A 23,560-nucleotide genomic window follows, 5' to 3' on the forward strand; every position below is an offset into this window, starting at 1 on the left:
CATCCCAAACTCCACATGTCTGTAGATCAAGAGAAAGGAAACCAGCTTCATTTGGAAGACCACAAAGAAATCAGGCTTGGCAGCTCTGCAGGCTCTCAGCTCCTGAGAGCACTGCCTCACTATGTCTCTACCCTATAGAAGTCAGAATGTTCCTTGGAGTAAAAAATTAAACATGGTGGAGGCCAAGCTAAAAAATGATGTCTTCCGTGGTTCTCCATCCACCATCCACTGCAGGTGGTTTGGAAGAAATGTTCCCAATCCTCCCTTCCCCGAGGCTAAACCAATTGACACAAGGTGCACTGAGGCTTCTACCCTGAATAAGACTTAGGAAAGCAAGTTTCTTTCTCAAAGAAAAAGGCAAAGAAACAGCAACACCTGCCTACCCTGCCAAACAGCCACTTCACCCCACAACTTACTTCCTCTCTCTAGTCACCCCTTGAAGGTCTCCTTTTCCCCAGGTTCCCTTCCTTCACCATCAAGGAAAACCACTCAGTGAATGAAAACCTAAAGTAAACATCTCCACCCTCAACATCATTTCCTACACAGACTTCATAAAAGACAAAATGTTAAAAGTTTGAAAGTCTTTCAGGAACAGGGCTTTTTCTTTTTAGCAATCCCACCGTACTAACACAGACAGGATAAGCAACTGACAGGTTTGCTTTGACAGCTCTCTTCTATCTATCTGAAGCTGAGGAAGCCACATACAAGAGGAAGGGAAGGAGAATCCATAACACCAAACACCAAAAAAACTAAGCATTTTCTTAGCCAACTAGTGCCTGATCAGGATATTTATCAAAAGGTGTCCCCATGCCTCATATGGGTGTCTCATTAAACCTCAGCATTCTTGTCTTGTTCTACACACATGCACACACGCATGCACACACACACACGTTCACAGGCTGTACCAACTGCCTCTCCTTCCATGAAGTCAGGGACATTTTCATCTACTACAGAGAATAAAGAGAACATTATTCAGCTGAAGAAGTATAAGTAAGATGATCAGACAGCAGCAAAACGATCAGTTCTGATACATTTCCACCGTGTCCTGTCATCCATCCCGAGAGGCACAGAGACCTCTTGGAAGAGTCCCTCATACAGCAGATTGTCAAACACACTGTTTATAGAGTTTCCTGAGATGGGAATGTGGAGGCCACACAGAGAAACAAAAATGTCAAACTGTACACCTGGGCAGTCCCAGCCCAGGTGTCGCCAAGGGCAGTCCAGTGCTGCAGTCACAAACCACCAGAAGCCCAGCAGGAATATCTGCCATCCCCAAATTTCCTGAAATTTATGATTCTTTTTGGGAATCACTGTTGCCTTTTACTCAGCTCTCCATTTGAGCCTAACATCCTTGTAATTACAGGAGAAATAAGAGTAATATCACTCACCAAAGAGAATATGGTTAAGTGCAACAAATCCAGCAAAAAAAAGTAAATAAAGACAGATCGCTACCACCTAAATGTATTTGGTTTTTTCTTTGCTGAGAGACAATATTTAATAACTCAGTTGTGGGACTTCCCTGGTGGTCCGGTGGCTAAGATTCCACACTCCCAATGCAACAGACCAGGGTTAGATCCCTGGTCGGGGAACTAGATCCCACATGTGGCAACTAAGACCCAGCACAGACAAATAAATAAATATTAAAAAAAAACAGTTTATCAAAAAGCCTCATTAAGGTATAATGCCAGTTTAGGGCCCATACCTTCCACTCATCTGTCAATTCTTTTTTTTTTTTTTTTTCTTGATAATGATTTTTCTTTCCTGGGAATAGAAATTTTCAAAAGATAATAAAGGTTTTCAGTCATGACCTGTTACTTTGATCTGATGTAATTTGGGAGGAAAGTCATTTGTTATTCTTAAGCACTATTTTGGGACTTCCTCCAATGGCTCAATGATAAGGAATTCATCTCAATGCAGGAGACACAGGAGATGCAGGTTTGATCCCTAAGTTGGGGAGGTCCTCTAGAGGAGGAAATGGCAACCCACTCCAGTATTCTTGCCTGGAGAATCCCATGGAAAGAGGAGCCTGGTGGGCTACAGTCCTTGGGGTCGCAAAGAATCAGACACAACTGAGATACTGAGTACAAATGCACAAGTTTTCCTCTAACAAGGAGCAGTCATGGTAATTCAGAAAGGTGATTAAAAGTATAACATACAAGGAATTTCCATTCTGGCATAAGTTGCAACTATTGAAAACAGAAAATTGATATTATACTCCATATGAAAAATAACAGCAAGCAAAGAACAATTTTCCAGTAATTTCTCTCAAAAAAAAAAAATAGAAAGCAAAATAGTAAATAACACAAAACTGTGAAAACAAAACCCCAAAGTACATATAGAGAATAAGAATACACATATTAAATATGACTCTTGCAAGCTTCCAGAACACATAGGGCAGAAGTGATTACAGCCCTCAAAGGTAGACTGAGTAAATCCGTCTCCTCCACACACAAGGAAAGGTTAGAGATGAAGAGTCATTTAACAGGACAGCTATCAGCAGCATTTGTAATCTGTGAATATTTCCATTTCTGGCATTTGGTAAAACTGGCTGAGGCAAACCAGGCAAAAGATTTTCCGACTACCAGAAGATTAGTTCCTACATATGCTCAATGCTCCGTTCCAAGTATTATCTCCAAATCAAATAGTGGTGTGAATCCCAAGGAAAGGTCCAATTTGAGAAGACTCTGTTTGTCTTGGAGAGTCTCTCAGAGAGGCAAGGAGCGCCTGTGGCTGGGGACACAGACACTGGTGGCAGCATTCCCAGAACCTAAAACCACCACGTGTACACAGGTGTGAGCACACACCACCAAGGAATTCTCTCACCTGCACATTCCCGATTCTCAGCTTCAACTAATAAAAGAGAAAACAACTGAGAAAATATTTATTATCAACCACGCTGCAGCTGCTGCTAAGTCGCTTCAATCGTGTCCAACTTTGTGCGACCCCATAGATGGCAGCCCACCAGGCTCCCCCGTCCCTGGGATTCTCCAGGCAAGAACACTGGAGTGGGTTGCCATTTCCTTCTCGAATGCATGAAAGTGAAAAGTGAAAGTGAAGTCGTTCAGTCATGTCTGATTCTTAGCGACCCCAAAGACTGCAGCCTACCAGGCTCCTCCGTCCATGGGATTTTCCATGCAAGAATACTGGAGTGGGGTGCCATTGACTTATCCTGTCAACCATGAAACTAACCAAATTAAAATGTTCCTGATAAGTAGTGCAGTTCAGTTCAGTTCAGTTGCTAAGTCATGTCTGACTCTTTGCAACCCCATGAATCAAAGCACGCCAGGCCTCCCTGTCCATCACCAACTCCCAAAGTTCATTCAGACTCACGTCCATCGAGTCAGTGATGCCATCCAGCTTTCTTATCCTGTGTCATCCCCTTCTCCTCCTGCCCCCAATCCCTCCCAGCATCAGAGTCTTTTCCAATGAGTCAACTCTTCACATCAGGTGGCCAAAGTACTGGAGTTTCAGCTTCAGCATCATTCCTTCCAAAGAAATCCCAGGGCTGATCTCCTTCAGAATGGACTGGTTGGATCTCCTTGTAGTCCAAGGGACTCTCAAGAGTCTTCTCCAACACCACAGTTCAAAAGCATCAATTCTTCAGCACTCTGCTTTCTTCACAGTCTAACTCTCACATCCATACATGACCACTGGAAAAACCATAGCCTTGACTAGATGGACCTTTGTTGGCAAAGTAATGTCTCTGCTTTTCAATATGCTATCTAGGTTGGGCATAACGTTTCTTCCAAGGAGTAAGAGTCTTTTAATATCATGGCTGCAGTCACCATCTGCAGTGATTTTGGAGCCCAATAAAATAAAGTCTGACACTGTTTCCACTGTTTCCTCATCTATTTCCCATGAAGTGATGGGACCAGATGCCATGATCTTTGTTTTCTGAATGTTGAGCTTTAAGCCAACTTTTTCACACTCCATTTTCACTTTCATCAAGAGGCTTTTTAGTTCCTCTTCAATTTCTGCCATAAGGGTGGTGCCATCTGCATATCTGAGGTTATTGATATTTCTCCCGGCAATCTTGATTCCAGCTTGTGCTTCTTCCAGCACAGCGTTTCTCATGATGTACTCTGCATATAAGGTAAATAAGCAGGGTGACCATATACAGCCTTGACATACTCCTTTTCCTATTTGGAACCAGTCTATTGTTCCATGTTCAGTTCTAACTGTTATTTCCTGACCAGCATATAGGTTTCTCAAGAGGTAGGCCAGGTGGTCTGGTATCTAATCTCTTTCAGAATTCTCCACAGTTTATTGTGATCCACACAGTCAAAGGCTTTGGCATAGTAAATAAGGCAGAAATAGATGTTTTACTGGAACTCTCTTGCTTTTTTGATGATCCAGTGGATGTTGGCCATTTGATCTCGTTCCTCTGCCTTTGCTAAAACCAGCTTGAACTTCTGGAAGTTCATTGTTCATGTATTGCTTAAGCCTGGCTTGGAGAATTTTGAGCATTACTTTACTAGCGTGTGAGATGAGTGCAATTGTGTGGTAGTTTGAGCATTCTTTGTCATTGCCTTTCTTTGGGATTGGAAGGAAAACTGACCTTTTCCAGTCCTGTGGCCACTGCTGAGTTTTCCATATTTGGTGCAGCACTTTCACAGCATCATCTTACAGGATTTGAAATAGCTCCACTGGAATTCCATCACTTCCACTAGCTTTGTTTGTAGTGATGCTTTCTAAGTCCCACTTGACTTCACATGCCAGGATGTCTGGCTCTAGGTCAGTGATCATACCATCGTGCTTATCTTGGTCATGAAGATCTTTTTTGTACAGTTCTTCTGTGTATTCCTGCCACCTCTTCTTAATATCTTCTACTTCTGTTAGGTCCATACCATTTCTGTCCTTTATCGAGCCTATCTTTGCATGAAATGTTCGCTTGGTATCTCTAATTTTCTTGAAGAGATCTCTAGCCTTTCCCATTCTGTTGTTTTCCTCTATTTCTTTGCACTGATCATTGAGGAAGGCTTTCTTATCTCTTCTTGCTATTCTTTGAAACTCTGCATTCAGATGCTTATATCTTTCCTTTTCTCCTTTGCTTTTCACTTCTCTTCTTTTCACAGGTATTTGTAAGGCCTCCTCAGACAGCCATTTTGCTTTTTTGCATTACTTTTCCATGGGGATGGTCTTGATCACTGTCTCTTGTACAATGTCAGGAACCTCTGTGCATATTTCATCAGGCACTCTGTCTATCAGATCTAGGCCCCTAAATCTATTTCTCACTTCCACTGTATAATCATAAGGGATTTGATTTAGGGCAATACCTGAATGGTCTAGTGGTTTTCCCTACTTTCTTCAACTTAAGTCTGAATTTGGCAATAAGGAGTTCATGATCTGAGCAACAGTCATCTCCCAGTCTTATTTTTGGTGACTCTATAGAGCTTCTCCACCTTTGGCTGCATAGAATATAATAAATCTGATTTCCATGTTGACCATCTGATGATGTCCATATGTAGAGCCTTCTCTTGTGTTTTTGGAAGAGGGTGTTTGCTATGACCAGTGCATTTTCTTGGCAAAACTCTATTAGTCTTTGCCCTGCTTCATTCCTTATTCCCAGGCCAAATTTGCCTGTTACTCCAGGCGTTTCTTGACTTCCTACTTTTGCATTCCAGTCCCCTATAATGAAAAGGACATCTTTTTTGGGTGTTAGTTCTAAAAGGTCTTGTAGGTCTTCGTACAACTGTTCAACTTCAGCTTCTTCAGCATTATGGTTGGGGCATAGACTTGGATTACTGTGTTACTGAATGGTTTGCCTTGGAAATGAACAGAGATCATTCTGTCGTTTTTAAGACTGCATCCAAGTACTGCATTTCAGATTCTTTTGTTGACCATAATGGCTACTCCATTTCTTCTAAGGGATTCCTGCCCACAGTAGTAGACATAATGGTCATCTGAGTTAAATTCACACGTTCCAGTCCATTTGAGTTCGCTGATTCCTAGAATGTCAATGTTCACTCTTGCCATCTCCTGTCTGACCACTTCCAATTTGCCTTGATTCATGGACCTAACATTCCAGGTTTCTATGCAATATTGCTCTTTACAGCATTGGACCTTGCTTCTATCACCAGTCACATCCACAACAAGGTGTGGTTTTTGCTTTGGCTCCAACCCTTTATTCTTTCTGGAATTATTTCTCCACTGATCTCCAGTAGTATATTGGGCACCTACTGACCTGGGGAGGTCCTCTTTAAGTATCCTATCATTTTGACTTTTCATACTGTTCATGGGGTTCTCAAGGCAAGAATACTGAAGTGGTTTGCCATTCCCTTCTCCAGTGGACCACATTCTGTCAGACCTCTCCACCATGACCCGCCTGTCTTGGGTGGCCCCATGGGCATGGTTTAGTTTCATTGAGTTAGGCAAGGCTGTGGTCTTAGTGTGATTAGATTGACTAGTTTTCTGTGATTATGGTTTCAGTGTGTCTGCCCTCTGATGCCCTCTTGCAATACCTACCATCTTACTTGGGTTTCCTTTACTTTGGACATGGAGTATCTCTTCACAGTGGCTCCAGTAAAGTGCAGCCACTGCTCCTTATCTTGGACGAGGGGTATCTCCTCACCGCTGCCCCTCCTGACCTTGAATGTGGAATAGCTCCTCTAGGCCCTCCTGTGCCCATGCAGCCACTGCTCCTTGGACGTGGGGCTGCTCCTCCCAGCCGCTGCCCCTGGCCTCGTGCATGGGGTAGCTCCTCTCAGCTGCTCCTGCACTGTCGCAGCCTGGCACTCTCGGCTGCCAGCCCTGACCTCGGACGCTGGGTAGCATCCCCTTGATAAGCAGGAACAGGGTCAAACACTGCCCCCTTAAACCCTTTCCCTTCGACATCAATCTATGACCACATGTATATTCTTTCCACAAACCAATTGAGCGTATAGTTTTATTCATTCACAAGAATTCTTCACAAATCTGAAATCATAAAGGATCTTTAAAAGAACTGAATTTAATACCACCACATCCATTATTCAGGATTATCTGAGAGTCTGAGTCTCTGAGGCAGACTTTTTATTTGGGGCATACAATGTGGCATGCAGAATCTTAGTTCCCTGACCAGGGATCAAAAACCTTGGCATCTACTATGGAGAACAGTGTGGAGATTCCTTAAAAAAACTGGAAATAGAATTGCCATATGACCCACCAATACCACTGCTGTATATATACACTGAGGAAGCCAGAATTGGAAGAGATACATGTACCCCCAATATTCATTACAGCACTGTTTACGATAGCTAGACATGGAAGCAACCTAGATGTCCATTGGCAGATGAATGGATAAGGAAGTTGTGGTATATATCCACAACAGAATATTACTCAGCTATAAAAAAGAATGTGTTTCAACTGGATGCTTGGGGCTAGTGCACTGGGACGACCCAGAGGGATGGTATGGGGAGGGAGGAGGGAGGAGGGTTCAGGATGGGGAACACATGTATACCTGTGGCGGATTCATTTTGATATTTGGCAAAACTAATACAATTATGTAAAGTTTAAAAATAAAATAAAATAAAAAAATGTAGAGAGAGAAAAAAAAAAAGAATGTGTTTGTGTCAGTTCTAATGAGGTGGATGAAACTGGGGCCTATTATACAGAATGAAGTAAGTCAGAAAGAGAAATACCAGTACAGTATATTAATGCATATATATGGAATTTAGAAAGACAGTAACATCAACCCTATATGCAAGACAGCAAAAGATATACAGATGTAAAGAAGAGACTTTTGGTCTATGTGGGAGAAGGAGAGGGCAGGATGATATGGGAGCATAGCATTGAAACATATATATTACCATATGTAAAACAGATGACCAGTGCAAGTTGATTCATGAAGCAGAGCACTCAAAGCTGGTGCTCTGGACAAGCCAGAGTGATGGGGTAGGGAGGAAGGTAGGAGGGGTAGGAGGGGGATTCTGGATGGGAGAACACATGTACACCCATGGCTGATTCATGTTGATGTTTGGCAAAACCACCACAATATTGTAAAGCAATTAGTCTCCAATTAAAATAAATAAGTTAAAATTCATTTCGATATTTGGCAAAACTAATACAATTTTGTAAAGTTTAAAAATAAAATAAAATTAAACAACAACAACAACACCAAAAAAAAAAAAACAAAACCCTGGCATCTGCACTGGGGACATGGAGTCTTAACCAGTAAACTGCCAGGGAAGCTCAAGGCAGACATTTAGTGGTAGAGTCCTTGGTATTCAGCCTCAGGAAAGCACCTGACAGTGGGTCCCACCTTTTGCTTCTTAGGCTAACTTCTTGCAGGGTTAGCTTAGATGCTAGAACTTCTGAGTGGGTAGAATTCCTTCTCCACCTTAATGCACTTGAAACATTTCTCACACAACTTCCCCATATCTCATTCATGGGGAAAAAAACACAAAAATAGAAACAAACTATCAAAGTTTTACCAAACGCTTGACTGAGACATATAAGCAGAAAAGAATGGGCTTGTAAGAAAAAACCAATAGACAGAATCTTTAGAAGTGGGTGAAAGGTGACAAAATGTAGAGTTGAGAAAAACCAAAGACAAGGAGGAAAAGCAGTGAACCTGCGGAAATCATAACCATCAGGATTCCAGACATACTAGCCTTCACTTGTCTCTTACACACTGGTCTTCATCCTGACCACACCTTAGCATCACCTGGGACGGGACTGGTGTACTCTGACACCCAAGACCCAGCCTCCAGAAACTGGTTTAGGTTCAACTGATTAGGGTGGAGAAGGTTCTCCCTGTAGATTCTGGATGCGGAAACTAACCGCATGTAAGTATTTGCTAACCTCCACTCTCGCACTGTCATGGCATCTGAGCCTGGAATGGCTGCAGACCTAATCTGCAGGAATTACAAGGAATTACAATGATCACAAAGACTTTTTACCAGAGTTCCATTGCACATTTCATGCTTCCAGAAAAGTCCAGAGATTACAGTATTAAAATTGAAAATGTTCATTCTGCACAGTTGGAAAAATAAAATGTTCAGAAAAAAACTATATTTAAGAAACATTAATAAAAAGATGAGTCAAAATTAGCCTGGAAAGTTATCTATAAAAGGAGAAGAAGAATTAGAATAGAGCTAACAATGATATCAGACTTCTTTAAGTAACCTTTTCTTGATTTTGGAATCATGAAAACATTATACAGAATTATAATTATAAAATAACTAAATTTTTAAAAAGCAATTCCTAAAATTTTAGAGTAAAATTACATAAAAGTACCTAAATATATACACCCATCCTGTTGGTTTGCAGAGCCATACAAAAAAGAACTATCAAAAGTGATTTGAAACAAAATAATTTAAAAACACATTCTCTGCGTGATACACCCAAATGAACACAGTATGAACTCCAAAAGAAAATAAAAAATATTAGATTGCTCTCAGAAGTCACTTTATAAGGTACAACAAATGAATAATTATGTTGATATCATTGAGAATTGGGCTTAGACATTGGACAAAGAGAATAGATGATGGGGGAAAAGAGACATGCAAGAACAATAACAACAAACCGGAAAATTCTGAAAGAGACAGGAATACCAGACCACCTGACCTGCCTCTTGAGAAACCCATACACAGGTCAGGAAGCAACAGTTATAACTGGACATGGAACAACAGACTGTTTCCAAATTGGAAAAGGAGTACGTCAAGGCTGTATATTGTCATCCTGCTTATTTAACTTATATGCAGAGTACATCATGAGAAATGCTGGGCTGGAAGAAACACAAGCTGGAATCAAGATTGCCGGGAGAAATATCAATAACCTCAGATACGCAGATGACATCACCCTTATGGCAGAAAGTGAAGAACAACTAAAGAGCCTCTTGATGAAAGTTAAAGAGGAGAGTGAAAAAGTTGGCTTAAAGCTCAACATTCAGAAGACTAAGATCATGGCATCCGGTCCCCTCACTTCATGGGAAATAGATGGGGAAACAGTGGAAACAGTGTCAGACTTTATTTTTTGGGGGCTCCAAAATCACTGCAGATGGTGACTGCAGCCATGAAATTAAAAGATGCTTATTTGGAAGGAAGGTTATGTCCAACCTAGAAGGCATATTAAAAAGCAGAGACATTACTTTGTCAACAAAGGTCCATCTAGTCAAGGCTATGGTTTTTCCAGTAGTCATGTATGGATGTGAGAGTTGGACTGTGAAGAAAGCTGAGTGCCGAATAATTGATGCTTTTGAACTGTGGTGTTGGAGAAGACTCTTGAGAGTCCCTTGGACTGCAAGGAGATCCAACCAGTCCATTCTAAAGGAGATCAGTCCTAGGTGTTCTTTGGAAGGACTGATGCTGAAGCTGAATCTCCCATACTTTGGCCACCTCATGCGAAGAGTTGACTCACTGGAAAAGACTGATGCTGGGATAGATTATGGGCAGGAGGAGAAGGGGACGACAGAGGATGAGATGGCTGGATGGCATCACCAACTTGATGGACATGAGTTTGGGTGAACTCTGGGAGTTGGTGATAGACAGGGAGGCCTCACATGCTGCAGTTCATGGGGTTGCAAAAAGTCGGACACAACTGAGTGACTGAATTGAACTGAAGTTTTTATGGTGACAGTTGGTAACTAAAAGTACTATGTACTACATCAAATATTAAATCACTAATGATGTATACCAGAAACTAATAAAACTTTGTAAGCCAATCATACTTCAATTAAAAAAATTCTTTTAATTTTGCAATAAAATCTTACATATACTTAGAAAAAGAAAAGAAAATGGATTGAAAAGCATCACCCTCATTTGCAACTCAAGGTCATCACGGTGGCTATTACTGACACCTAAGGGCTAACACGATGCTCTCAGGAACTAGCAGGGCGCGCAGCAGGTCTGCTCTGCAGGTCCCCGTCCACTTGGCTCAAGGCCCCCTCCTCCTCTCCCTTGCTGTGTGGTCCTTAGTAGTTGCTCTCAGCCCACAGTATCTTTGCCACCAGCAGCCACTCTTCAGCCTCCTGGGTTGAGCAAAGTAAGGGACACATGGAAGAAAGGATTGGAAATAAATGCAAAGACCACTCAGCTCCTGGGGAAAAAGCTGTGAGTTGAGGCATAAAGCCCACTGTGGGAAACAGAGGATTCTGTTTACTTCCTGCCCATCAGCTGAGCTCCAAAGTGAAGATTTACACAAACATGTGCTTCCCAACCTCCACCTGGACCAGAGACCATCAGTAAAGTGGACAAAGGACAAGTGACCAGACAAGACCAAGCCACTTTTTGGGTCCTGGGAAGAGGACATAACTCCCAGCCACTCCTCCCTTCTCAGAGGAAGGGACTGGGTTAACCCACTCTGGCTCTCTGAGGTCACCCCACTTACACACCAGCAGGTAGAGACCTCACCTCTCAGAGAGAAGTGCTAATGACTTGGGGAGGTGGTCTCTGTGACTCAGGCCCAGGCAGAGGCTTCAGGCTCCTCCTCTCCATCCTGAGGGACCCAGGCAGGCAGAGACCTGTCCTCTCCACCCTCAGTACCCGTGGAGGTGCACACAGGGGCCAGGAGTGCTGGGAGCTCTCTGGCTGTTTTGTTCTAATTAGGGGTGACCGGCAAGTGCTCCACAGCCTGGTACTTGTTTCTCTGAGGAGTAGAGATACTCCTCACTTCTCATAGGACAGAGGTTTTTGAATCTCAAAATCCTGAAACCTAAAAGCCTCACCCTACTGGCGTCATCCTGTTTTTTCCCACTGGTGCCGCCGGGAGTACCTGGGAGGCCCTGCTCGTGCTGTGGGTGGAAGGAATACACTGCTTGGGACCATGGATGATCCACGGGGCATGCTGTGCACCCAAGGAATTGAAAGAGGGCTGGAGGTCACCAAGGAAACACGTTTGTGTTTTACAGACTTCTGGGTTGAGTTTACATTTTCCACTGTCTAAAATACAAAGACCAACAAGCAGCACAGATAGATCACAACATGGGAAGTTGCTTCATAAAATCAGTTATTTAACTAAGTAGCACTGCTACTAGTACTAGCAGTACTACCACACAGATGAGCCCCTACATTCAAGGTCCTCTACTCCCCACTTCTCCACCATGACCACCCAAAACCAGTCTCCTAAAAGAGAGGCTGGAGCTCTATCACTTGCACCTTATGCAGCCCCTAGGGACCTTTATGGACCCTCAGGTGGCTCAGATGGTAAACAGTCTGCCTCTAATTCAGGAAACCCGGGTTTGATACCCGGGTCAAGAAGATCCCCTGGAGAAGCAACCCACTCCAGTATTATTGCCTGGAGAATTCCATGGGCAGAGGAGCCTGGCAGGCTAAAGTCCATGGGGTAGTAAAGAGTCGGACACGACTGAGCAACTAACACTTTCACTTTCAGTAGGATGTATTCCAGGGGCTGGAACCAGTGTTGAAACCAACACTCCCAGCACCACAGCAGGGCAGATTTGCTCTCAGGAAGAACTCCAGATCCTGCAGCCTCTCCCTCTATGTCTGCTTCTCCCATGAGCTGCCGTAGCCAAGAACCAAAGCTCATATTAGGATGGAATCCATCCAAGGCTTAGTGATCCCACCCAAGGAGCCAACAGCCCAGGACAGCAAGAAAAACCAGCAGCTCAGTTCAAACCCAGCCACATGGGCTATGCTTTGAGACCCACTTGACTTTAAGCTTCTTTAGCATCCAGTACCAAAGAGAAACTAGAGAACCAGGGACAGCAGAGAAAGACCTGCTCCAGGATATGATCAGACATTAAACCTGGAGACCACTCATCCAACCAGGCACCTGGCATGAGCCACAGGCAGACACCAAGGCCCCAGGGTTTCCTGATAAACAGAATTCATGAGAGCGCTGCTGTGTGAGGTCAGGAAATCCTGTACAAACAGGCCACACCAGCATGCCAACTGTGTATTTCAAACAGACTTACTGTGACTATGTGGAAATTCCATGACTGGGACAGCTGCACACAGGACAAAGAAGGGCTGGGGCAGCCTGACGGGCTCCTGCTCCCTCTCCCACCCCCTGCCCTTCACAAGGCACTGCAGTAGCTAGATGGTCATTGCCCTCTCTAAGGTGGCATCCTGCCCCACATACCTGTCCTACCCTCTGGCACAATGCCCAATCCACTTCTATCATCAATGAGAACTCCATCCCCCAGGACCATCCAGTAACCTGGGAGCTGACAGATTCTCTCTCTCCAGTTGTGTGGGGTGGACTTCAGCTGCCCAGCTGCCCACTGCTTGCAGTGCCCTTCAGCACAGTACAGCCTTTAAACAAGAGCCATGCCACCCGCCTGTAAACCACCTGGCCCACCCACCTCACCCCCAACACGATGGACTGAGGACAGCTCACCACCTTCTCCACCTAAAACACCCCTTTTACAGCAGCTGCATCTTCCATCCCTCCTGCCCTCACACACTCACACGCCGCCCGTGCCCCTAAGGCAGCGCTAAGGGACCATGGAGAGCACGAGCCACCCAGGGGGGCCTGCAGCAGACCCCCAGCAGGCTCAGCCAGAACAGGGGGCTGACGGCACTGTGTCCCCAGGTGGACTGTCCTCTGGGGGATCTTGACCCAGGATCTTCAGGGTCATGGAGGTTACTGAGTTCACAGCTTTCTGTCTTTAGTTTTCCCTGCACATCCTCTCCTCCACCCTCTGCCAATGCCAGGCTACCAAGATCCCCCTTCAACCAGCAAACCACCCCCACAGCCAGGACGGAAACCAGCATGGAGGGTGCACAGAATTCATGGTGAAGTTGAAGCTCCTCCCACGTAGGGGTCTGGCCTGGATGACCTGGCCTATGGGGAGGGGGCACCCTAGGGAAGGGTGTGCCAGGGACATCCCAGAGAAGAGCTCTTGGGTGCTCTGGCAGCTCCAGCCCAGATGCAAGGCCCCAGGTTCTGTTCCACAGGAACAGGATGATCCTTTCTTAGAAAGCATTTATCAGATGTGACCTGGAAAAGTCAACAATTACTTGCTGAGCACCTGTAAAATGTCTTACATTATTCTGGACTGGACTCCAAGTTTGAGTGAGTAATAGTTGCTCAGTCGTGTCCAACTCTTTGCGATCCCCTGAACTGGAGCATGCCAGGATCCTCTGTTCATGGAATTCTTCAGGAAAAAATACTGGAGTGGATTGCCATTTCCTTCTCCAGGGTATCTTCCTGACCCAGGGACTGAACATGGATCTCCTGCATTGCAGGCAGATTCTTCTGAGCACCAGGGAAGCCTACTATTAAGAGACATTTCTAAGTATAAGGGCAGGTCAATTTAAAAAGTATCAGAAGATATGTGTTTGACTTTATCTTACAATCTACAGGCAATACATTAGAATATGTAATGAATCCATACACCTTTCCCAAAGGAATACCCGAGACAGAAGCAGCAATAAAGTTATAAATGACAGTCATCAATCAGATGAAATAATTATGATGAAGCTTGTCTCTCTCAAAGAGATGGGGACTGGGCAAGTGGTCAGGAAAGAAATATAATGTGCTTTTAACTTTGTATGAAAAATAATGTTCAGTTCCATGTTGCTGAACATAGTTCTGTTGTTGCCACATAAATCCTCTACTTCAAATTACTGTCCGAATGCTTTATTAAAACTCTGCTTCTGGCCTTTGTTTTGGAATCTGTTACATTTGTTGCCATCTTCTCATCTCTGACCTCTGAAGTTTACTTCCTCCAAATCATAGGACACATATTCCCTGAGGTTGTAAGATATTCTTTTGGTCCAGGATCACTCAGCATTTATACTGAGCACCAAGAACATCCTAACATGGTATAAAATATCTTTCCTTTCCGGTGCTATCTTTCCATTACACTATGTTTTGATCATTAATCCCCAGAGGTCAAGTCTTTTAAGCACCTGTCTGTTCTAAAGAGAAATGCAACCGCTGATCTACATCATGATTCCTAGATGAGATTTACCCTTAGACCTTAAACCACTGTCCTCGCCCCGCCTCAGTCCATCCATCTCAGGACTGACCCACGTACACTGAAACGCAAAGCACTGTATGGAAAAGCTTTTACCTCAAGAAATGTTAACATTCCCCAAACTAAGTAGGATTTCCCGTAGCACTTTACGATCGCTTTCATTAAAGAAGGCTCCCGCACATCTTTCTGGGCTCTCAACACTTCTTGATCCCAGTACCTGCGAAGAGAGACAAAGCACAGTGAGGAACAGCCCTGCCGCAGGAAAACAGGGGAGGGACAGAGCAGAGGACAAGCCTTCACTTCAGGGCGCTCCGTGGCTGCCCATAGATGCTGGCTAACTGCTCGCAGGGTCCCGAAAGATGAGCAGTGCAGACACTGAAGCACCAGGAAAAGCACCAGACCAGGTCTTCAGAGAAAAGTCCCAGATTCTAGAAACAAGTTCCTGCTAAGCTTTGCTGAACTCACAGGTCATGAGCAGTTCATAAGGGCAGACACTGTTCTCCAGGGACCCCACCTCTTGGGACAGAGCTAGGTCTCCAGGGCCATGGCTGTGGGCTCCCTCCACGTCCACTCACACAGGGAATACAGGCTCCCCCAACCTCCAAAGTGGGCTAAGCCTGGGGTCAGTGTGAAGGGGTGAGGGTTCAGTGTCAAGGAAGGAGGCTCAGAAGAGCCCAGAGGAAGGCAAAACTCTGGCCACACCTTTAGCCACACGTGGAAATTCTCACTCTCCCTCCCCTTCTCCCTCCTGCCTGGGCTCACCCTTGCAGCTCTTCTCCGAGGTGCTGGGAGCGATCTTCTGGAAGCGCTGAGTACATGTCATTTGCTTCTAATTTCCGTTTGTGACCAATTTTAAACAAGGGGTTTAGCCACCTGTTAAAAATTAAAAGGAAAGTGACATATATCCAAATTACACATCTTTGTCTAATTATTATCCTACATTCATGGATATTGTTTTTTTAAAAACTACATTTTAAATATACAAACAGGTAGGGAGAAAATTAGACATATGCTTACAAACATATAAACACACATATTAGGGTGTCGGTAAGTCACTCTGGTGGAGAAGGCAATGGCACCCCACTCCAGTACTCTTGCCTGGAAAATCCCACGGACGGAGGAGCCTGGAAGGCTGCAGTCCATGGGATCGCTGAGGGTCGGACACGACTGAGCGACTTCACTTTAACTTTTCACTTTCATGCATTGGAGAAGGAAATGGCAACCCACTCCAGTGATCTTGCCTGGAGAATCCCAGGGATGGGGGAGCCTGGTGGGCTGCCGTCTATGGTGTCGCACAGAGTCAGACACGACTGAAGTGACTTAGCAGCAAGTCACTCTGGCTTACACACAATATAACTTAACTAAAATACCCTGTTTGTGTTCTACTGAACATACATTGTACACCTACTTTAATTATTAAGAAAAATACATTTAGAAATCAAAATACAGTTCCCTTGGTTCGGGAGCACAGAATAGAGCTGAATGGCCATTGTGGATAAGGCTGTAGATGTGTTCCTGTATTACCAAGCACTTAAATTTTCTGAACTGTATTAGACTTAAGGATTTTGCTGTTGTTGTTTAGTGGCTAAGTCGTGTCTGACTGGTTTTGTGACCCCATGGATTGCGGCCCTCCAGGCTCCTCTGTTCATGAGATTTCCCAGGCAAGGATATTGGAGTGGGTTGCCATTTCCTCCTCCAGAGGATCTTCTTGGCTCAGGGATCGAACCTGTGTCTCCTGCAATGGCAGGTGGATTCTTTACCACTGAGCCACCAGGGAAGCCCACCAGACTCAAGAATGCCTCCAGTCATATTCACATAAGATACGACCTTGTGGTCTCAAGACCTCCTTGAAAGTGAAAGTGAAGTCGCTCAGTCGTGTCCAACTCTTTGCGACCCCGTGGATTGTAGCCTCTGTCCATGTGATTGTCCAGGCAAGAATACTGGAGTGGGTTGCCATTTCCTTCTCCAGGGAATCTTTCCAACTCAGGGATCAAACCCAGGTCTCCCGCATTGTAGGCAGATGCTTTAACCTCTGAGCCACCAGGGAAGCACAACCCAAGACCTCCTTAGTTCAACTAATAACACAAACGAAATTTTGCAGGGGATCACGTTACAATACAACACACTGAGTCCAACAGGCTCTGGACTCTGACCTCCTTACAGCCCTGTCAGACTCCCCTCACAAGAGCCTCTTTCTGACCCTGACCTTCTGAAGATGTCCTAAAGATAAGTAACATCTTTCCAACTAAACTTCATATGTTGATTTTTCTTATCGTCCTCCCTATAATTAAAGCAGAAATTGCTAGACAGTGTAAGACTTCTTTTAATTTCAATTTTTAATCCCTTTTTTAATTTCAATTTTTCTCTTCTCAAGTAGGCATCTCACTCTTTGTTCCAATTTCCAGTCATTCAGAGGAATGCCTCCCTGGTCTGGAAGGTCATAAAGCATTCAGACCCAGGACAAGACAATCACTAACTGCTGTCCAGTTTATCAAGGGGAAAAAAAAATAAAAGCCCTAACTCCAAGAAGACCACTAGCTCTTAAAACATACATTTGGTCCCTAAATAATGGTCTGGGGTCTTGAGAAAGGGTCGAGGGATGGCGTTGCAATGTCTAGAGAAACTGAGAAACTGGGGGATCCAAGAAAGCCATAAAATTGACAAACTGGACATTGTGACGTTTAAATTAATTGGTCAAAAATTGTGTATATTAAAGTCATGAGTCAACCAAAAACATACAGGTCAATACTAAAAGATATAAAACTGCTATAATCCTTGCCTTTTGGGGGCTCTTCACCCCCTCTCAGTGTCTATGCTGAGGACTTTGTATCTCTGTCTTCTAAAATAAACTTTGCCTGTGTGTTTCCGAGTTCCCGGAATTCATTCCTTGGCTCTGTGAATAGAACTCAGGTTTCACGTTTCATTATCACTTCCTGGCAGATTAATTTCTTTTCAAATGTAACACAAGACTTTCATAAGGGCTGAAATTTTACTGACTGTGGGGTCTGTCCGGAGAAGGCAATGGCACCCCACTCTAGTACTCTTGCCTGGAGAATCCCAAGGACAGAGGAGCCTGGTAGGCTGCAGTCCATGGGGTCGCTAGGAGTTGGACACGACTGAGCGACTTCACTTTCACTTTTCACTTTCATGCATTGGAGAAGGAAATGGCAACCCACTCCAGTGTTCTTGCCTGGAGAATCCCAGGGACAGGGGAGCCTGGTGGGCTGCTGTCTATGGGGTCGCACAGAGTCGGACACGACTGAAGCGACTTAGCAGCAGCAGCAGAAGTGGGGTCTGCCACCTTCAGCCTCGATCAGGGAATAAATATACCCCCTATACTTCCAGGAAACTCCACTAACAGCTAACAACATCACCAACCTACAGTTCAGTTCCTTTATGCCCAGGCTTCTGCCCAGGGATATCAAGGTTACACCCATTGCCACCCCACCCCAGCAAAGGTGTATGTGTTAGTCAAATCACTGTTTTCTTGGGGCCCAACCAATCTTTCTGACGAGCCCTCCACCTCCAGGCATGGCTGACTCTAGATACAGACCATGCCCAAGGGCTCTGGGAACAGGATCATACCAGACCTGGAGGGGTCTGGTCTATGGAGGCAGTATCCTGGATGGAAGGGCACCACCGTTAGTCTAAACATGACTCAAGAAAACCCAAAGACAGTGTGCCCCTGAGGGGCCCCGAGGCCCCTGGGGCAAGGACCACCCACGTTGGGCCATCAACTGTCTCCAAGAGAACTCTACTAGTGGATACTGGGCTATATAAGGTGCACAACCCGATCCAGGTCACATTCAGATTTTAATTACACTCACCCCACCTCCCATCTAAATGGAGCCATTCATCTAGTCAGGAGGGAGCTGGACTGGACTGGTAATGGAAGGAGTTGTCGCCCTTGTAGCATCCTTGGTGAGCCTAGCACGAGAAGCAATTTATAAAGCCAAAATTATTAAAAAAAAAAAAAAAAAAAAAGCACCTGAACATTGGCCTGGGCAACTAAAGAACCCAGCTCTAACTTTAGAAAGATGACATCTTCTCTGGGCTTCTGGTCCGCATGACACTTGACCACTGCATAGCTCCTATTTACTTGCTGGCTGATCAAGGAGGAGTTTGTGCCCTTGCAACTATTTCCTGTTGTTTCTACGTTAACATGAGTGGTCAAATAGATGCAACCTGACTGTTAGAGAAGGCTACTTGCAGACAGAGAAGGACAAATACCATATGATATCACTTATATGTGGAATGTAAGTAAAGGCTATAAATGAACTCTTTAAAAAATAGACTTAGAGTCACAGATGTAGGAAAAAAAAAAAAAAAAAAAAACCTGTGGTTACCAGGGGGTGAGAGGAGGGATAAATTGGGACACTGGGATTGACATATACACACTATAACATATAAAACATATAGCTAAGTAGGACCTACTTGTACAGCACAGAGAACTCTATTCTATACTCTGTAATGACCTACATAGGAAAATAATATAAAAAAGAGTGTGTATATGTATGTGTACATGTATAAGAGATTCACTTTACTGTACAGCAGAAAGTAACACAACATTGGAAGTCTACTGTACTCCAATAAAAATTCAATGAAGAGAAAGTCACTTGTTCAAATACTCAGAACAAAAAGGGCCCTGACTGAACAAACTTGAGACATTATCAAAAGGGCAATCTCAGCTTCCTGGGTTTCTGCCATTCTTAGGACCCCTTACAATTATTTTCCTTCTCCTGCTCTTTGGTCTATGTACCCCCAACTGCATCATTAGTTTTATCTGGTCTTTACCCAGGTGTGAGAAGGGATTTCAGGCAGGTGACAATCATACTTATTTTAGCTATCCACTCTAGTATTCTTGCCTGGAGAATCCCATGGAGAGAAGAGCCTGGTAGGCTACAGTCCATGGGGTCACAAAGAGTTGGACACAACTGAGTGACTAACTCTTTCACTTGCACTTCCTGCTTTTGTCTGAGTCTCCAGCTCAAAGGAGGAAGTTACAGAGAAAAATAAAAACTGGTTAGAACTGCTGCTGCTGCTAAGTCACGTCAGTCGTGTCCGACTCTGTGGGACCCCATAGATGGCAGGCCACCAGGCTCCCCCATCCCTGGGATTCTCCAGGCAAGAACACTGGAGTGGGTTGCCATTTCCTTCTCCAATGCATGAAAGTGAAAAGTGAAAGTGAAGTCGCTCAGTCATGTCCGACTCTTAGCGACCCCATGGACTGCAGCCTACCAGGCTCCTCCACCCATGGAATTCTCCAGGCAAGAGTACTGGAGTGGGTTGCCATTGCCTTCTCTGGTTAGAACTAGCTAGGCCCAAAATTGGAGAAGGAAATGGCAACCCACTGCAATACTCTTGCCTGGGGAATTCCACAGACAGTGGATCTGTGGGCTACATTCCATGGGATCGCAAAGAGTTGGCCACAACTGTGTGACTAACTTTCACTTTCCGGCCCAAAATGGGGAAAAACCTAACCTCCCCTAGACCCTGAGTCTCATTTGTGTATTCACTGTAATGTATTAGTATGCTAAATGGCATACTCACCTGTGCCGTGACAGCTCACAATGGTCATGACAACAACCCACACAAGGACTAAAAATGAGTGTTGCCTCATTTTGGACCTCATTCAGGTTCAAATCACACCCTTGTTCTCAGATAAGTCATGAATATTCCTCCCTCGCTTGATTCAATTTCCTTGCTTTTACCTTGACCCAAATTGTGTTGAGAAGTTGATTTTTAAACTAAGCTCTCGCTTCTTCATTCTTTGATCATTGAATAAAATTTGTGCTGTTCCAGTCGCACCATCAATTTAGTTATTTGCTGTGGGAATCTGAGTGGAAAAACAACCTCTTCAGCCAAGATAAGGAATCTTAGCCTGGGCTCAGAGCCCAGCACAAGGCGGGAGAGCAATTTGGTGACATCAGTTACATATACAAGGAACACCGTCTTCAGAGCCAGACTGCTTGACTTGGGATCCTGCTCCATTACTTACTGGCTGTGTGGCGGTAAGCGACTTACTCAACCTCTCTGCTTCAGTGCCTTCAGGTATAAAAGAAGAGGTAATAGTGCCTTTCCCTCCAGCAGGAAAACTGGAAATAGGTGCCTACTCAAATCAATGAAAAGTCCTCACCTTCCCATTTCCAGGCACACACATTTTGAAAACTCACAAACAGAAGGTGTTTGGAAAGTTCCTTGCCCTGCCTGAAGTTAAGAATTTTTTCCTCCTTTATTATTATTTACAGTAACCACACCCATTTTCCTTCTTCTAGGCCCCTCTTTCCTTAAGGGCCACCAAATGGCCAGGAGATGAAGCTACACACACTAAGTACACCACCATCAAAACAAGCATAGGAGCTCCCAATCCCCGGAGGTCCCCCGGGCTGTTCCATAAAAGAAGGAAATACTAGAAATTTGGGAAATATAAATGGGTTAGGGTCCAGAAATAAAACAACTAGTAATCATCCAAGTGTGATTAAAGCCCAAAGGTTCAGGACCACATAGTTAGTGGCCCCAGCTACCACATGGAACACTTCAGTTAAGAGCTGCAACTCTCTGAGCTGTTTTTCATCTGTGTGTTTCCTCTGGGCTCAGGGACCCTTCAGTGGTTTCAGAACCAAATGATTCCTGGGCACGACCACCTGTATCAAGACCATGCACTGCTTCTCTGAAGGCTAGAGACTGGGAAAGACCTCACAGGCTTCAGGGACCCTATCCCCAGAGTGATCCCCAAAGGTGGAAGTGGAGATATCCACACTAAGGAAAGGGGCTGATCAAATAAATCCTCCAGTCCTGACTGTGTGTCCCAGGCAAAAGCAAAATGTGTTCAAGAATAGTGTTCCCAATCATTAAATAAAAAACCTTTCATTTTTTTTACCCACATGAAATTTGCCACAACTAGGAACCAGGATATATAGTGAGAGCCACACAAGGAAAAAGGGAGAGGGAAAGAAATACATGATCATAGACATGGGGGCAGAGGGAAGCCAGTGGAGCTGGAACATACTGTTGGACAGGGCAGGTGGGAAAGGCGGCGACATTACTGAAAGATGGCAAAGAAGGTGGAGCACTGAAGAACTGATGCCTTCGAACTGTGGTGCTGGAGAAGACTTCTGAGAGTCCCTTGGACAGCAAGGAGATCAAACCAGTCAATCTGAAAGGAAATCAACCCTGAATATTCTTTGGAAGGACTGATGCTGAAGCTGAAACTCCAGTATTTTGGTCATCTGATGCAAACACATGACTCACTGGAAAAGGGCCTGATGCTGGGAAAGATTAAGGGCAAGAGAAGAGGGTGTCAGGGAGTGAGATATATAGATGACATCACAGATGCAATGGACATGAACTTGGGCAAACTCCGGAGATGGTGAGGGACAGAGACCAGCTGTGCTGCCATCACGGGGTTGCAGAGAGTTGGACAGGACTGAACGACTGAACAACAACGGTCCAAGGCACTAATTAGATAAAGGAAGCTGTTCATAAGCTGCTTGCTTGGGGCTGGGGACGGGGTAGGGGGTGGAGGTATGCCGCTTCAGTTCAGAACTGCGAATTCCTGAGCAGTTCAGGGGAAGCCTGTAAGAGTGGAGGCGGGGTGTTCAGTGCGTTTTCCCTCTGGGCTGTGATTTCCCCCTAGGCAGCCTTCCAGCTTCCTGTTTTCTGGCTCTGGAGGGGCTGCCAGCGGCAAGGCACGGAGACCCTGTATCTCCCCAACCAGGTCACCGGGTCGCCTCCCCAGCCCTGCTCCCCATTTCCTTGCCCAGTCGTGCTCCGCCTTCCCAGGGTGCAGCGGGTGCAGGACAGCATTGGGAGGGTCCACACTTGTTTCCGAATAGCGGGGCAGCGGAGGGCGCCGTGACTACTGCGTATCACGGCCGGGGAGCGCTCACCAGAAGAACAGGCGCGAGCAGAGGTTCGCTTTCTGCAGCGGGTTGGGCTTCGGGTACAGCAGCGGCATCGTCCAGGCCGGGGCGGCTATGGAGCGGCGCAGCGCTGCTCTGGCCGCGGTGAGGCTCCCGCTGCTCCTGGAGGCGACCGCGGGGATGTTGGAGACCAGTCCGCCTTCGGGGTCTGCTGGGCGGGCCCGGAGAACCACAGGTTTCCGGGAATGGAGCACCCACCGCCCGCCAGGTCTCCGCCTCCCGGGACTGCGCAACCTCCAGGGTCGCCTCCGGGTCACCGGTTCTGCGCTGCTGTCAAGGCTCTGGGAGAAGTAGGGCCGTGTGTGGGGCTGCAGGACGAAGAGGCCGTCAGGCCAAAGCTTCCAGGAGCCTCAAGCAAGTGGGAGGCAAGGCCACCGGCTCTTTGATGGAGGAGGGTAGGCGGACCGGACAGCACAAATAAGCCAGCTCCAAGGATCCCACCTGGCGGCAAACTCCGCTGAAACTCCTGTTCTGAGCCCAGAGGCTCACCCAGAAGGCGAAGAGGGGAGGCTCAGGCTCTGCCCTCCTCTGCTGCTCCGAAGCTCCCCATGGGCTGCAAGGAAGGCCTGGAGAAAGCTGGCAGAAGGCATGATTAGCCCATGTGAGATGTCCTGTGGCATCTCACACGTTGTATTGTGAGGGAACCTCTGTGAGCTTTTTGCTGCCCTCTTAGATTGGGAAAGGGGAGTCTGGGGGGAGAGAAACTGCCTCCTAATTTCTTTCATCATGCTTTCAAAACAGATAAGTAACAGTGACATATGTCACAAAATACATT

The 23,560-nt window shown here is 45.4% G+C and overlaps 1 protein-coding gene across 4 annotated transcripts in view; it reads right to left on the reverse strand.

Annotated features, from left to right (window-relative positions):
* The window catches only part of LOC139186122 (ATP-binding cassette sub-family C member 4-like), a 162,523-nt gene extending 139,300 nt beyond the window's left edge, over positions 1-23,223 (reverse strand). Inside the window, exons 1-4 of one of the 4 annotated variants that reach the window (XM_070799914.1) lie at positions 22,753-23,223; positions 18,691-18,790; positions 15,626-15,736; positions 14,960-15,080 (exon numbers count right to left, since the gene is read on the reverse strand). In XM_070799914.1, coding sequence (XP_070656015.1) covers positions 14,960-15,080; positions 15,626-15,736; positions 18,691-18,716 — 258 coding nt within the window. In that variant the 5' untranslated portion in view covers positions 18,717-18,790; positions 22,753-23,223. Of the gene's footprint in view, positions 1-1,702; positions 1,762-13,928; positions 14,160-14,959; positions 15,082-15,625; positions 15,737-18,690; positions 18,791-22,752 lie in introns of those variants that run through there. The other 3 variants (XM_070799913.1, XM_070799916.1, XM_070799915.1) reach the window with 3 other exon arrangements.
* Positions 23,224-23,560: the final 337 nt, after the last annotated feature.

Source organism: Bos indicus, chromosome 12 (genome assembly GCF_029378745.1).
Source record: "Bos indicus isolate NIAB-ARS_2022 breed Sahiwal x Tharparkar chromosome 12, NIAB-ARS_B.indTharparkar_mat_pri_1.0, whole genome shotgun sequence".
Classification (NCBI taxonomy): Eukaryota; Metazoa; Chordata; class Mammalia; order Artiodactyla; family Bovidae; genus Bos; species Bos indicus.